Source organism: Metopolophium dirhodum, chromosome 1 (assembly GCF_019925205.1).
Source record: "Metopolophium dirhodum isolate CAU chromosome 1, ASM1992520v1, whole genome shotgun sequence".
NCBI lineage: Eukaryota > Metazoa > Arthropoda > Insecta > Hemiptera > Aphididae > Metopolophium > Metopolophium dirhodum.
Window position 1 is genome coordinate 76,056,105 of NC_083560.1, and position 13,542 is coordinate 76,069,646.

Sequence of the window (13,542 nt, forward strand, 5' to 3'; positions counted from 1 at the left end):
AATAATATTGTGCAATCTACGGTTGCCGACCGTGGCCTTCGCGTTAGATGTAAATATAATATAATATAAATATAAAATATAAATTAAATATAATTATTAGATAATTAACAAGAGGAGACGTGCTTAGAGTATTAGATCATATTATATACTACGGATGCACATATTAGCGACGAGTCTGACGAAATATCTGCGAGTATACTGCATACGCGAGTATACTCGTTACATATTTATTACTCGTTATCACATGTATCACTGGTTATCACTCATAAATTCTCAGGGAGAATGCAGTTATTAGGATAAATGTGCGACGAGCATTAACTCCATACCATAAACATTATTAATATGTCTATAATAATATTAATATGTCTAATATGTTATTATTAATATGTCTATGCACCATACATAGTATATTATTATGATCTAACAAGACGTGTGAGTACTGTGTAGTAGTAGTTATGTAAGTCGGTAATACAACTTTGGTAAAGTATTATAGAGTAATTTATCTGTAAATAATAATGTGAAGTCCAACTAGTATTGTAGAATATATGATATCGATTTTACATTGGATATCAATCCATTTTTAGTAATCTTTATATTATTTTAGGCCCCAGATGCCGAATGGACTCATTGTATGCTTCACAGAGAGCCACTTGTGTTAAAAAAAAAATGTAAATTAAATAAAATTCTTAGTGAATCTGTTAAAATTATTAATTTTATTAAATCTGGAGCATTAAATAGTAGATTGTTTTACAAACTCATAATATTGTATGTTCATTATTTGTACACTGTATAATGGTAATAGTGTTTTTTGTTCCTTTATTTTACTAAAAAATAATTTTTATTTCGTAAATTTTTAATAAATACTATAAATTCATTGAATTTCCATATACAAAACCCTTCCGATAATATAGGTAGTTTGACTAAATGAATACTAATGGTCACTAATTATTGAAATATAAACAAAATCCAGTCGAAACGCATTAGAATATTGGTTCGATTTGGCCTCCAAAATAGTTTGTTTTATAATTATGTGATATACCTACTGACTGTAACGAGAACGATGTGTTGAAAATATAGCAGTTGAAAATACCTACCAATATAGTATTACATGTTTTCGTTTTTTATTCAAATTAGAACTTTATATTTTGGATTTACTTCACCCCATAATGCAAAATAAGAAACTGGTTTAAGATAATGAATATCAACTGAAAAACGACTTAGCTGCATTAAAATTGTTAAAGTTTGATCGCAATCTTATGACTATTAAATTCAGTACTTACAGGAACTTACTGCAACACACTTTAAGGTATATTACATATACCTTACTAGTAAAGATATCTATGAAGTTGGGACTAAAAATAGATTACCCACAACTATTAAAAAATACTTTTAAATAGTCAACTTAATTTAATAATAATACTATTCACTGTGGACTAATAATAAATACTTGAACATATTATAATAAACATTATAAATAACATGATTTAATACCTATTAATAATAATAATAATAATAATAACATAAATATTTAAATATTTAATATCTATTTTTGTCACTCCACTGTGTTCATCGATCACGGCAAAGGTAATGCAAGGATTTATGCAAAAATCACAGGCGGGAATCTATTGAAATTTATTTCAGGAGTGGCTAACATTAATGTGAGCAGGGGTTTTGATCCGACAAAACTAAAAAAGGAGGGACTTGACGGATGTTTAGGGGTTATGTCAAGTTGAAAATGTTATACATTTTTAACTAGGTACAAAATAATTATTAAAAAAATGTGAGCCTATGTATTTTTAATATTTTTCAACTGATAATGTATCAATATATCAGGAGCCTTGTATTATATTTCTCTCCAGTTTTGACCCAACAAATAAAATTTTAATGATGTTTATAGAAAAAAAAAAATAATTGAAAATGTCAAATTTCAAGTACCTATCTATAGTTATTTGTTTTTGAATAATAACAAAATAAGAAAATCTGTACATGAGAAATCAAGTGAATATCCAATATTGTAAAAATTTGAACTTCGAACGCTCATAACAATTTTAGACAATTTTTATTTAATAATAGTAGACATGCTTTTGAGGAATCTTTATATTTATATTTAAATCAAATATATATGTTTATGTATTTTATAATATAGTTATGGAGCATATTATAATAATTTCTATAGTTAACAATATTGTAATACTATCCTTATACATAGTAGATTTTATAATAACTTATGAGATCACTAGTGCAGTTATAGGCAAGTTAAGAGCAATGGGAATCATATAGTGTATAGTCATAAAGTTAATAGTATAAACTGTATAAAAATAAGGCGATATTATAACTTTTGATTGTCGCTATAATTCTAATGGAGTGTATTCATAAATTTACTTGCAATGGTTCTGTTTGTAAATTGTAACACTATATGATAATCATATAACAAACAAACATATAACAGCCAGATTAAAAAAAAACAACAGTTTCATGAATAATATAATATAGGTAGACTATAAAATAACATATTTTTCATTGGAAGTGAATTAAAACTAAAATATAACGGTTTAAAAAAAATAATACGAGTCTAAATACTTTTTCTTTTTATAGTTAAATTAAAAAATGCTAAATAATCTATATATTTTTAATTAACTACACTATTTTTTTTTTCATTTATAATAATATAATTTAATATTATTTCTAATTGTAATTATTTTAAACATTTTTATTAATACATATTCAATTTGTTGATTAAGTAGATATGATTTCAATACAAGGAGTATTTTTATTTTTATATTAACTCTCTAATTTAGTTATTTGTATATAAATTAAACAATAATCATATGATATAACTATTTATGATTTTTAATATAAATATGTTTTGGGCAGGCTACACATTTTTTCTGACCGATTTTCGTAATGTTTATAACATTTATTATTGTTACCATGGTTTTTGTGATAATATTGATATAAATATACAACTAGGTATGTTGACAAATGTTTACAAAATAATATGAAAAAAAGGCAGTTTGTAAGTGGTATTTTTTAAAAATAGTTCATAGACAATGTTCAGTACCTCCTTCACGCTAAAAAAAAACCATATTTATAATTTTTAGCTTTTCCTTGCAGGGTGCTAAATTTTTTTTTTAATTTGCTTTACTAAAAATGCAATACTATTATGATGTAATGTTTGATTTATTATTATATAATATATAATTTTTTTTGTTTTTGGCAAAATATGATTTGTTAAGAGGTTAATATTATAATTAAATGTTTATTAATGGCAAATTATCTGATAGTTTATCTTTATAAAAATTAAATCAGAAGATTTAGCTGTAACAAGAATATTTTTTGCAATTTTAAATATACAGAGGAACCCTGATATTTTGTAAACATGAAATAATTCTATGTTAATATTTAAAAGTATATGATGATAAACTAAATTAAAATAGGAATGAAACCATTTTTAAATATTTATCTTTTAACGATAATATGTCATGTTTCTATAATAAATCCATTAGAATAGTTATATTTAAAAACTTTTGTAACCAAAGTTAAATTATTTCAAAACATTTCATACCATGAAAATAGTAATTCAAATTAATCGTTGTTGTATAAAAACCTATCTAGTGTTTCATAAATTGTTTCTTATATTATGTTATTTTTAATACTGATTAGATGAAAATCAATAATTTGATTTTCTAATGCATAAACAATACTTTTAACCAATCCAATCAAATTTAAACAAAGTATTTGTTTTAAATCATTAAACTATAAGATTAAACTTAGGTCAGTATTTAATTATTGAATTTTTAATATTTTTGGTGACAAATCCAACATGACTTATTGATATTATAGAGTTAAGCATTATAGATTTCATATCTAAAACAAAAAAAAACCCCTTTACTGAAACTAAATGTTATACTTGCAATGAACTCATAGTTTCAATATTTAAATTACAGGTTTTAATAAAAATTAAAAATTTAGTTTTTTTTTAATGCACATTCCCCCTAAAAGTATAAAATAAATTAAAAATGCAACATATTTAGGAAAAAAAAATTGTCACAGCCATACTTTTTTTCCAAAATTATCTTAAATATATTTTACTAAATTTATATTCAATACTCTTAGTGTCTTAATAACTTAATTGTGCGATGCACGAGCACCATTCATATAACCAATCCATCTTTTGGCTGTAGTTTGTATAACTGTTGCATTGTCCAGTGTTGCCAACAACAATAGTTGGTTGATATGTGTAGCGTGATAATCCCATCGAGCAATATTTGGCGCTATATCAAGTGTTACATGTCTGAGATCATAGGCTGATCTTGACCCCATGTCAAACAAAGGTAACAGATTTTTCAATGATGTCATACCTTGTTTCCACAATGAATGAGCTTCTTGTGAAACCTAAAATTATTGTGATGTATGAAATATAGAATTATAAAAAGTACACATTTTAAATTACCTCTGAACCATTGGGAGCTAATGAAAACAAATCATATAATCCAATCAAGGAGTACATAAAACCATTTAAAATGAATATTGGTGGAACTGTAGGATATTCATCATACCATGGGTGTAAATTCATAAACTCAGACAAAACGCCACCATTTTTAGTTGAAATTTTAAAGGGCTTTAGAGCGGTATGAGCTGTTTTTAAATACATTTCATTGCCACCAGAATGGAAAAATGCCCTGGAGAGCAATGATATTGCTTGGCCCTGACCCATAGCAGATAACCTATAAGTAATTATTAATAATATTATTTTTTCAATTACTGTGCAAATATTGACAGCTTACAAAGTATAAAACATTTTTTAATATGCTAGTGCCTGAGTAAAACTTAGGTTTTACAATAAAATTGTCATCAATAATACAGGGTGTAAAAGAAAGAACTGACAGATATGATAAACAAACTATGTAATAACTTTTTTCTAATCAATTTTTAAAATTTAATTATTATGATTATATTAATTATCAGTGGTCGGGAGTAGCACGCTACTTTATTTGTAGCAATTGACAAAGCTTTGCTACAATACTTCTAATGTAGGGAAACATTTTAAAATGATAGAAATTTTTGGTTAGCGTAGCATAAATTACCATTATTTTGTCGCTACCTTCAACCTATTTGGTGTACAATAAACTACCAATTTTCAATTCGAACGTTTTAAAAAAATGTAGCGTAAAAGTAGTGATAGCGAGCTACTTTTATTGAGAGAGTAGCTGTAGAGTTGGTGTGCTTCAAAAAACCAGCAGCGTCCCGACCACAGTTAAATTAATATATTAAAAATATATATATGTTTCCGTAAAAGCCCGATTACTAGGTAAAGCTAGGTTTTACTAGTTAATGCTATGATTTACTGTTTGTACTCAGTAAATGCTAAAAATAATAATCTTATTCGTACTTTTACTAAACACGTTGTGTATATCCTAGGATTACAAATTGAGTTAGTCAAATCTGATAACAGTTACATAGTAAGTATATTTAGTACACTTCTTGCAATTATGTAACAGTTAGTGCCATAATAGTATATTGTGTACAAATAAATACTTTTTTTTTACAAAGAATGAAATAATTTTTTTTGTATAAAATCAGTAATTTGTTTTCATAATATATAATTGATAATTATAATTTTTATTTGCGTTAATCATAGCTTTTACTAACTCAATTTGTACATCCTATAATATACACAAGGTGTTTAGTAAAATCCTGAATAAAATTATGATTTTAAGCATTTACTGAGTACAAATAGTATATCCTATAGCTTTACCTATACTCTGTTCGGCAAGATAATGCAAGTAGCTTGCGCATTCAAATGAATGTGCTTCACCGTCTCAAGGTCTAAATTTCACACCACCGGGTACCTGAACGTGTATACAACATTGCCGCTGGAAGTTTAGTGACGACAGCTGCGCTTCACATGTGGTGCTCGCACTGGTAAAGTGGTGGAAATGCGCAGCAGTAGATAAGTTTTGGTCGGCACCCACTTGCATTCTCTAGCCAAACGGAGTTTAGTAAATGGGCTTTTACGATAACATATATACATACTTATATATATATATTACATAGTTTATTTCATTTGTCTGTTATGGCTGTTTCACTCTGATTCCATATACATTTATTTTATGATTAGCAACACTTTAGTAAACTTACCAGCCTGGCTTTAATGGTTTGATAACAGGAGATATTTTACGAGTAACTGGATTAATCCAACCTCCAGACTCTTTATCTTGATGTTTATTGAACCAATGTGCTGCAGCATAAAATTGACTAATATGATCACTAGAACTGAGTGTTAGGTTGTCCAAGAATCCAACTCCATACAGTTTAAAATCACATAACTAAATAAAATCATAATTAAAAATGCAATGCATGATTAATATTAAATTCTTCCCATAAAAAAATAGGTATTTTAATAATGAAGAAAAACTACACTACCTTATATTTTGAACGAAACATTTTTGTTGTTGTTTTTTTTAATACATGTAAGCCCTTTTGTAAGTCAACTAATACATTTCTTGTCAATTTTTTCCAACCAAATTCTCTACCACAATGCATTCCATGATAAATATTATGACCCTATTCAAAAAAAAAAGCAGCCATAAATAATTATGGTATTTAGGTACTACAATAAATGTTATATCTTTGCATAATTTATCATAAATTCACATTTATAATCTATGTTTGAACTATTATAACTGCATACCTATAAAATAAATACTATTTGAAAAAAAAAAAAATATAGGGTAAATGGAATCATTTGTTTTCACAACGGTTGGATGGCATGGGCTTTATTATTTTTAGTATCCATTGTTATCCCGATTTTAATAATAGCGGTTTTTTGTTAAATGTTATTTGATTTTGATTATTTTCATAATGGATCAGATATGTATGTAATCTCATTGAGTGCGATTTCTTCTTTGGGGATTTCTAAAGCCAAAAGTGTATGTAAACAAACCTTGAAGAATACCATAGTTAAAGAGAGATTGAAATAGTCATTAAGAGGACGTTACATGGACATTTGTAGTCTCCGTCTTACAAGTACTCAAAATAGCATATTTTACGCTCAGCAGATCACGTCTAGCTCCGTTAGTTTAAAGATAAAAGTGAATTGACATCTTATACATTTTTAAGCCTAGATTATTATTTAGGTCATCTTATAGGCTTTTTATTATATTTTAATTTTAAAACGAGTTATGAGTATTTTAAGATCTACAAACAATTTGCAATTTTAAAATATACTCATAACTTGCTTTAATATTGAAATAGTCATTAAGAGGACGTTACATGGACATTTGTAGTCTCCGTCTTACAAGTACTCAAAATAGCATATGCCTTAGAATCTAGGTCAGCGATTCCTAAAGTGTGCGCCCCAGTGCCCTGGTGTGCCACGAATCGCAATGTCTTTACAGGGGCACCGCTCCGCCGAAGAATTTTATATGATCGAAAAATAAATTTGAAAACCCAACCATGGTGACGGAGATAATTACGATTATGTAAATACAAATGTGTAAATTATGTGTAATTTAAATTAAATAAATATTTTCATATTACCCATCACAATCTTTACTGGTTTTTACTTTGATTTTTCTATTTTTTATGATTAGTCATGATATGACTTGGGGAAGGGTTGGTTCAAATAGGGCGCCGCAAACCAAAACATTTTGGGAACCCCTGATCTAGATAATAATCTTAGCTTTAAATTTTATATGAGGTCAATTCACTACAGTTTTAAACTAACAGAGCTAAGCATGATCTGCTGAGCGTAAAATTTGTTATGTTATGCACTTGTAAAGCAGAAATAACAAATGTCCATGTAACGTCCTCTTAGTGATATGCAATATGCAATAAAACTTTTAAAAATAAAAAACATCCAAATATGCAACAAAATGCAAAATCAAGATCACCCAAAAAAAGATACACTTAGCATTAAAATCCGGGCCACACATATTACAGAAAAACATATATAATATTATATAATATATTGATATTTTTAGCTTATAGTTGGTGACTATGACAGGGATATATTGATATTATTATTATTCATAATATTGAATTTGTATACACAAAAATACATGATTGCGTGTATAAGCGGTTCAAGGCTTATAGACGTTCAGATATGTAAATTTCATTTCATATTTGTTCATAATAAAGGGTTTTTTATAATCAAGGTTCTACTATACAGTATGTCCCAGAAGTCCCGTATCTCCATGGAAAATCAATATATTTAAATGCAGGTTTTTTTACAGTCATAAGTATTAAAATTCTGATTGAATAGCATAAAATTCAATTTTTTTTTTCAAAAATTCAAAAATTATCCTAAAAAAAATTTTTGAAAAAAAAAAAATCTAATATTATGCTATTCAATCAGAATTTCCATACTTATGACTGTAAAAAAAAACTGCATTTAAATATATTGATTTTCCATTAAGATACTAAGGGTGACACGGGACTTATGGGACATACTGTACAATAAAAAACTAACTATTAAAAAAACAGTATGTGTTTTATTGAGTTTTCTAATTCGGCGCTATATATTGGATACCCTATAATATTATAATTGTAAATTAAATATTTTATTTTTGATAATAATTATAAATTAGAATGCTTTGCGAGGAAATATTTCAATATGTCATAATATTAACAAGAATACATTTTATTTTATAGACAAAAAATTATTCATTTTACCTTTGCAAATATAAACGTTCTAGAACATATGTAATGCAGATTCCATACTTCTTGATCCTTTATTTCTTTTATACTAATAACAATGCTACTACTTGTTGATAAAGACAAAGCAACATCAAAACTAATGAAAAAATCTTCTTTGCTGTCAATTTTTAACAAAATTGGTTTATCTAAATAAAATAATTTTTAATGGTTTATTAGTAGGTATATTAAGTTGTTTGAATTAAAAAAGTATGTTATAAATTTATAACATAAATTACATTAATTAAATATACCTGTACTGAAAAAATCTATAACATTACTATTGACTTGAGCATTGAACGCTATTTGTATTTTTGAAGTTTTGGGAACATTCCATAGAGGATTTAACTGACCATTTTCTAAGACCCTTACTTTTGGTGATGGTAAAGTAAGATTTTTACTATAATGAGATAACCCAAATTGAGCTATTTGTGTTGGATAATAATAACCATGAGGATTCCACTGAGTCGATACTGGGACTCCTATGATTATTAAATATAATATTATTATTTTTTCCACATTTCAAATACTTAAATACTTATTTCATATACGATTGATTGTAACTTAAAACTTGCCTTCAGAAGCACTAACACACTTTACACGATCTCTTTCTTCAACTTTATAATTTTGGAAATTTGTGAACACACCCCGAGAGTCATATTTTCCATTTTGATGATATATTTTGGAATAGCTATGTGACCAATGGAATTTTTTTTTGTTTTCATCAGTTTCAATAATTTTTCCATAAACCTTAACAGAAAATAAAATAAATTTTATTTGAGGTAGTTTTTATATACTAACAATTTAATAAACAAATTGATAGACTTAAATGTTTTGTGCAGATTTCTTTCAATTAGTACATGATATAATAACATAAATAGTTTGATAAATTATCAATACATTCATGCAAATGACAGAAAATAATATTAAAGAAGTACAAACCTCAAAATAGTTTTTAAGAAATGAAAATGGAATATATACTGTGTTGTTTTTTATAAGGCAATCCACATGAACATTATTTCCATTAATGAGACAGTCTATTGGTTTTATATTTTGAACTAATGACTGAAAAAAAAATGTAAGTACAAAAGATAATAAGATTTATTTTTAAAATTTAAATAAAATGTAATTAATTTATATAGCATTTAAATATTATGTATTACGATTTACAATATCCTAGTTGAAACCATCTATTATACATTCATCATTAAATAATGCATTTGAGCATTGATTTTATAATATAGAATATAGAACGCTTGTATTAAATTTTCAAGTGTTTTGACTAATAATAATCAAAAATTAGAAATAGATCAGCATGAGTCAAAATATTTTGGAATTTAATGGTGTATAGAAAATGCTAATATAAACATTCAGTGAAAATATCATGTATCTATGGTAATTTTTTTTTAGAGTTACACCAAAAACCGATTTTGCGTAAAAATTCTCGCATTTACCGTCACTTTTGGAAATTACTAGGAATTTTAAATTTTGACCTAACTGGACTAAACTAGATTCACTTTCCCATTGGCAAAAAAACCGACGTTGAAAATCAAAGCATTATTTCAACTACTTATCGTGTACACACAAAAAAAAACACATCTTTGTAAAATTAATACAAAATTAGTAATAATTAATAAGTGGGACATTGATTAAAAAAAAAACAAATATTTTTGATACACTTGATACTGATTTTATTATTAATGTTATTTTATTTAATAAATATTATAGTAATTTGTTACTTACTTCATAATTGGGTTTAATATTCTTTGAAAATGTATCAAAGGTTTGATTTGAGCAATTGGACCATAGTGACAATGTGCATACTATAATTAAAGAAGAAAGAACTAAAAAGAGAGTTCTTATGTTTAATCTCATACTGGTTTAATGATCATTTGAACAATTGAATGATGAATAACTGCAAAAAACAATCAAATTAAATAATAATCTCATAAAATTGTTAGTTTGAAAATATTATCTAACTGTATTGCAATCTTTATGTTATAGATAAGTACATTATATTTTGCAATTTAATGGCTATTTTAGTATTAATCATCTTATAAATTATTAATTGAGTACCTTATTCAGTAAGTCAGTATGAAAATTGATTGGGCATAAAAAAATTAATTACACATTCATTAAAATAGTATGATGTAAAGATGTTGTTTTATAGATAGGTACTTATAGAATTATATTTTATAGGTACCTAATTGAATTATCTTATATTTCTATGAATAATTAACTAATAATTTTATCGAATATATTTAAAACTGCAGTAGGTATATGGAATCTGAATTGGTTATAATTAAAAATAAATTGTTAGTTACTTATACACTATACACTTTATACATTCATTAAATTATTAAAAGATAAATAAGTAAGTAAGTTATTTACTGTCTTTCGATAGCTAATCTTAAGAAAGGAAAATCTAAAAATGTATGAGTTTCAAACCATTAGTTTATTATATAATATTAAGTCTGAACTATCGTGACATTTGTGTAATTAATATAGTTATGTAATAATAAAAACTTAGCCAAAAATGTCCATATTCCCGGTTGAAATGAATTTATGGGTATTTGAAAGAAACTTAAATTCAATGGTGTCTGAGCATTTGCAAGGCGAGAATTTACCCCAGTCTAATTGTAAAAGCGGTCAAATCATTGGGCTGGTTGTTGGTAAAATAACATAACTATAATTTAGGTAATTTTGAGGAAATATAATATTGTGTAAGCACTATAAAACTATACTCATGTTAATAATTAATATTTATAGTTTCTTAGTTTAAATAAATAGATACAGACACTATAGAAAGTCTAAAAACAAACGATATCACTTTTGAATTTGTCCATGATTTTGAAAAATCCTCTATTATAGAAGGAAGGTACCTATTTAAAATTTTTCAAATTTGTTTTAGCAGTCGTGTTTCTTATTGTAATTTAATTTGTTCAACCCCACTAGAAAAATAAAAAAATTTGCACTGAGATAGGAAGATATCATAATTATTCGAGATTATTTAGCTTTTCCACATCTTTATTACTTTAAACTGCCTCAGACATGTATTAAGTTATAAAATATGGGAATAAATGTATCGAGACAAAAAAGTAAGTAGAAATTAGTTTGGAAGAGAAGATATTTGTTTCTTTTTTTGGTTCAGTTAAGGTATGGTTTCGTTTCCGCAGTTGACTGCAGCAGTCATAGAAAATACCGGTGCAGTCGACTGCAGACTACTGGTGCTCAAACCAGTCATGCAGTCAACTGCGTAAATGAAACCGTACCTTTATTTGAGCTGGTCAAACATTTGCCCATTCCAATTAAAAACTGAAATGATGCCACTGCTTAAATATTATCCAAGAAGAGTTGATGAGACTCACAATGATAATTCTACATAAGCTATGAATCATATTACAAAGCTCTGATTGTAGGCACTTATTTGGCCCTATCACCGTGGTCATACATAAATGGTTTTTAAAATTCCGAAAGTATGGGTAGGCTCAGTGAGGACAAATGCTATGGTATACCTTAATGTGTAAATGTGTAGCCTTCAAAGTCCGTTTACCTGTATCATTGGAGCCAGACGATGTCCGGTTGGGCGGAATATGGCGACGGTCCGATCATTTTACATGGCCGTCGGCGGATGATGAATGTTATTCTTATTACTTATTTCTGCGACGATTGTTCCACGACAAAATGCCGCCCATCGTCAGACAGCAATCGTTATGATAAAAGTTTAAAAAAAAAGCTCGCCAGTGCCTATTGCCCAATAACCGGTACTTAGGTACGCCTCACTAATATTTATCACGTCGGCCGAGTGGATCGACTACGACGATTGCTTTTTTAATATTATTTCAGCCGGACCGTTCATAGCGGAAAATTGCGACGACGATGGACGATGATGGCTAATGTTGTTACTTTCTCACTTGTTACTATGTGTATAATACTGTAATTTTATGAATAATAATATTATATTTTCCGGTGGCTGGCAGTATGACTCGGACTCGCGGTCGGTGCGCTTTTACTCATAAATGATAAGTACTGATAACTGATAACGACTAACGAGACTGGATTTTGATATACGCAAAAAATTGCCAGAAATTGTCACAGTACGGGGGGGACGGGGGGTTTGGCACAGCTGTAGCTGTAGTTCTATGACTGCAGTGTTATTAGCACAAATTAAGAAATTAAGGTATATTATCTTAATTCGTTGTTATTAGTCACCTATTAGTAAATATAGAAGTATTGTTATTTTATTTCGACGCGAAGACTCGGTACCACGGTTCTTAGAAGATGAGGATGTGCTCTGCTCGGCACAGAATAAACAATTTGGTGTTTCAGTATAGGCAATCGTGATTCCTTGATAATAATATTATAGGACCTCAAGACCATAGACCTATAAACTACTTAGTTTATAGGTCTATGCTCAATTTTAGCGGGGGCCTCACTCACCGAGGCTATCCGACCATTTCTTTAATTAACTTTATTAGGTATTTATTATCCATCTAAATTATGAATCATAATATTGACCTATTGTACCTGGTTTTCTACGCCACATAATATTATTGTTTTATTCCGTGGTAATTTTATTTAATATTTTGGCACATAGTATTTTACATTATTACCAATGCAAAGTGCGGCAATCACAAATATATATATACCTATCACCATGAACTAGCTTAATCTTAGTTCATGCTATCACGGACTGGTACCAGCTATATAACTATATTATTTAGTTACTAGCTCTTCGAGCGTCGCTGGGGGAGACCCCCAAATCCCCCGGGGTTGGCGAGGAGTGTTGCCGATGTCGGAAGCCGCATTGGTCTCGCGGAGGTCTGTGAAAAAATTAGTGATAAG

The 13,542-nt window shown here is 27.7% G+C and overlaps 1 protein-coding gene across 1 annotated transcript; it reads right to left on the reverse strand.

Annotated features, from left to right (window-relative positions):
* Positions 1-4,059: 4,059 nt before the first annotated feature.
* Positions 4,060-12,723, reverse strand: LOC132936383 (D-glucuronyl C5-epimerase). The gene is made up of 10 exons (XM_061003103.1): positions 12,251-12,723; positions 10,441-10,612; positions 9,640-9,762; positions 9,273-9,447; positions 8,952-9,179; positions 8,677-8,846; positions 6,427-6,567; positions 6,142-6,329; positions 4,454-4,727; positions 4,060-4,395 (listed from the first exon to the last, which is right to left on the reverse strand). Exons 2-10 carry the CDS (start codon positions 10,570-10,572, stop codon positions 4,129-4,131), a joined length of 1,698 nt encoding a protein of 565 aa, XP_060859086.1. The 5' UTR covers positions 10,573-10,612; positions 12,251-12,723; the 3' UTR covers positions 4,060-4,128.
* Between the last annotated feature and the right edge of the window lie 819 nt (positions 12,724-13,542).

Excerpts from the sequence above, each read along its gene's own strand:
- LOC132936383 (XM_061003103.1), bottom strand. The coding sequence starts at position 10,572 with ATGAGATTAAACATAAGAACTCTCTTTTTAGTTCTTTCTTCTTTAATT. Across the intron at positions 9,448-9,639 it reads TTCTTAAAAACTATTTTGAG|GTTTATGGAAAAATTATTGA; the intron begins GTTTGTACTTCT and ends TTTTCTGTTAAG. Across the intron at positions 8,847-8,951 it reads TATAGATTTTTTCAGTACAG|ATAAACCAATTTTGTTAAAA; the intron begins GTATATTTAATT and ends TATTTTATTTAG.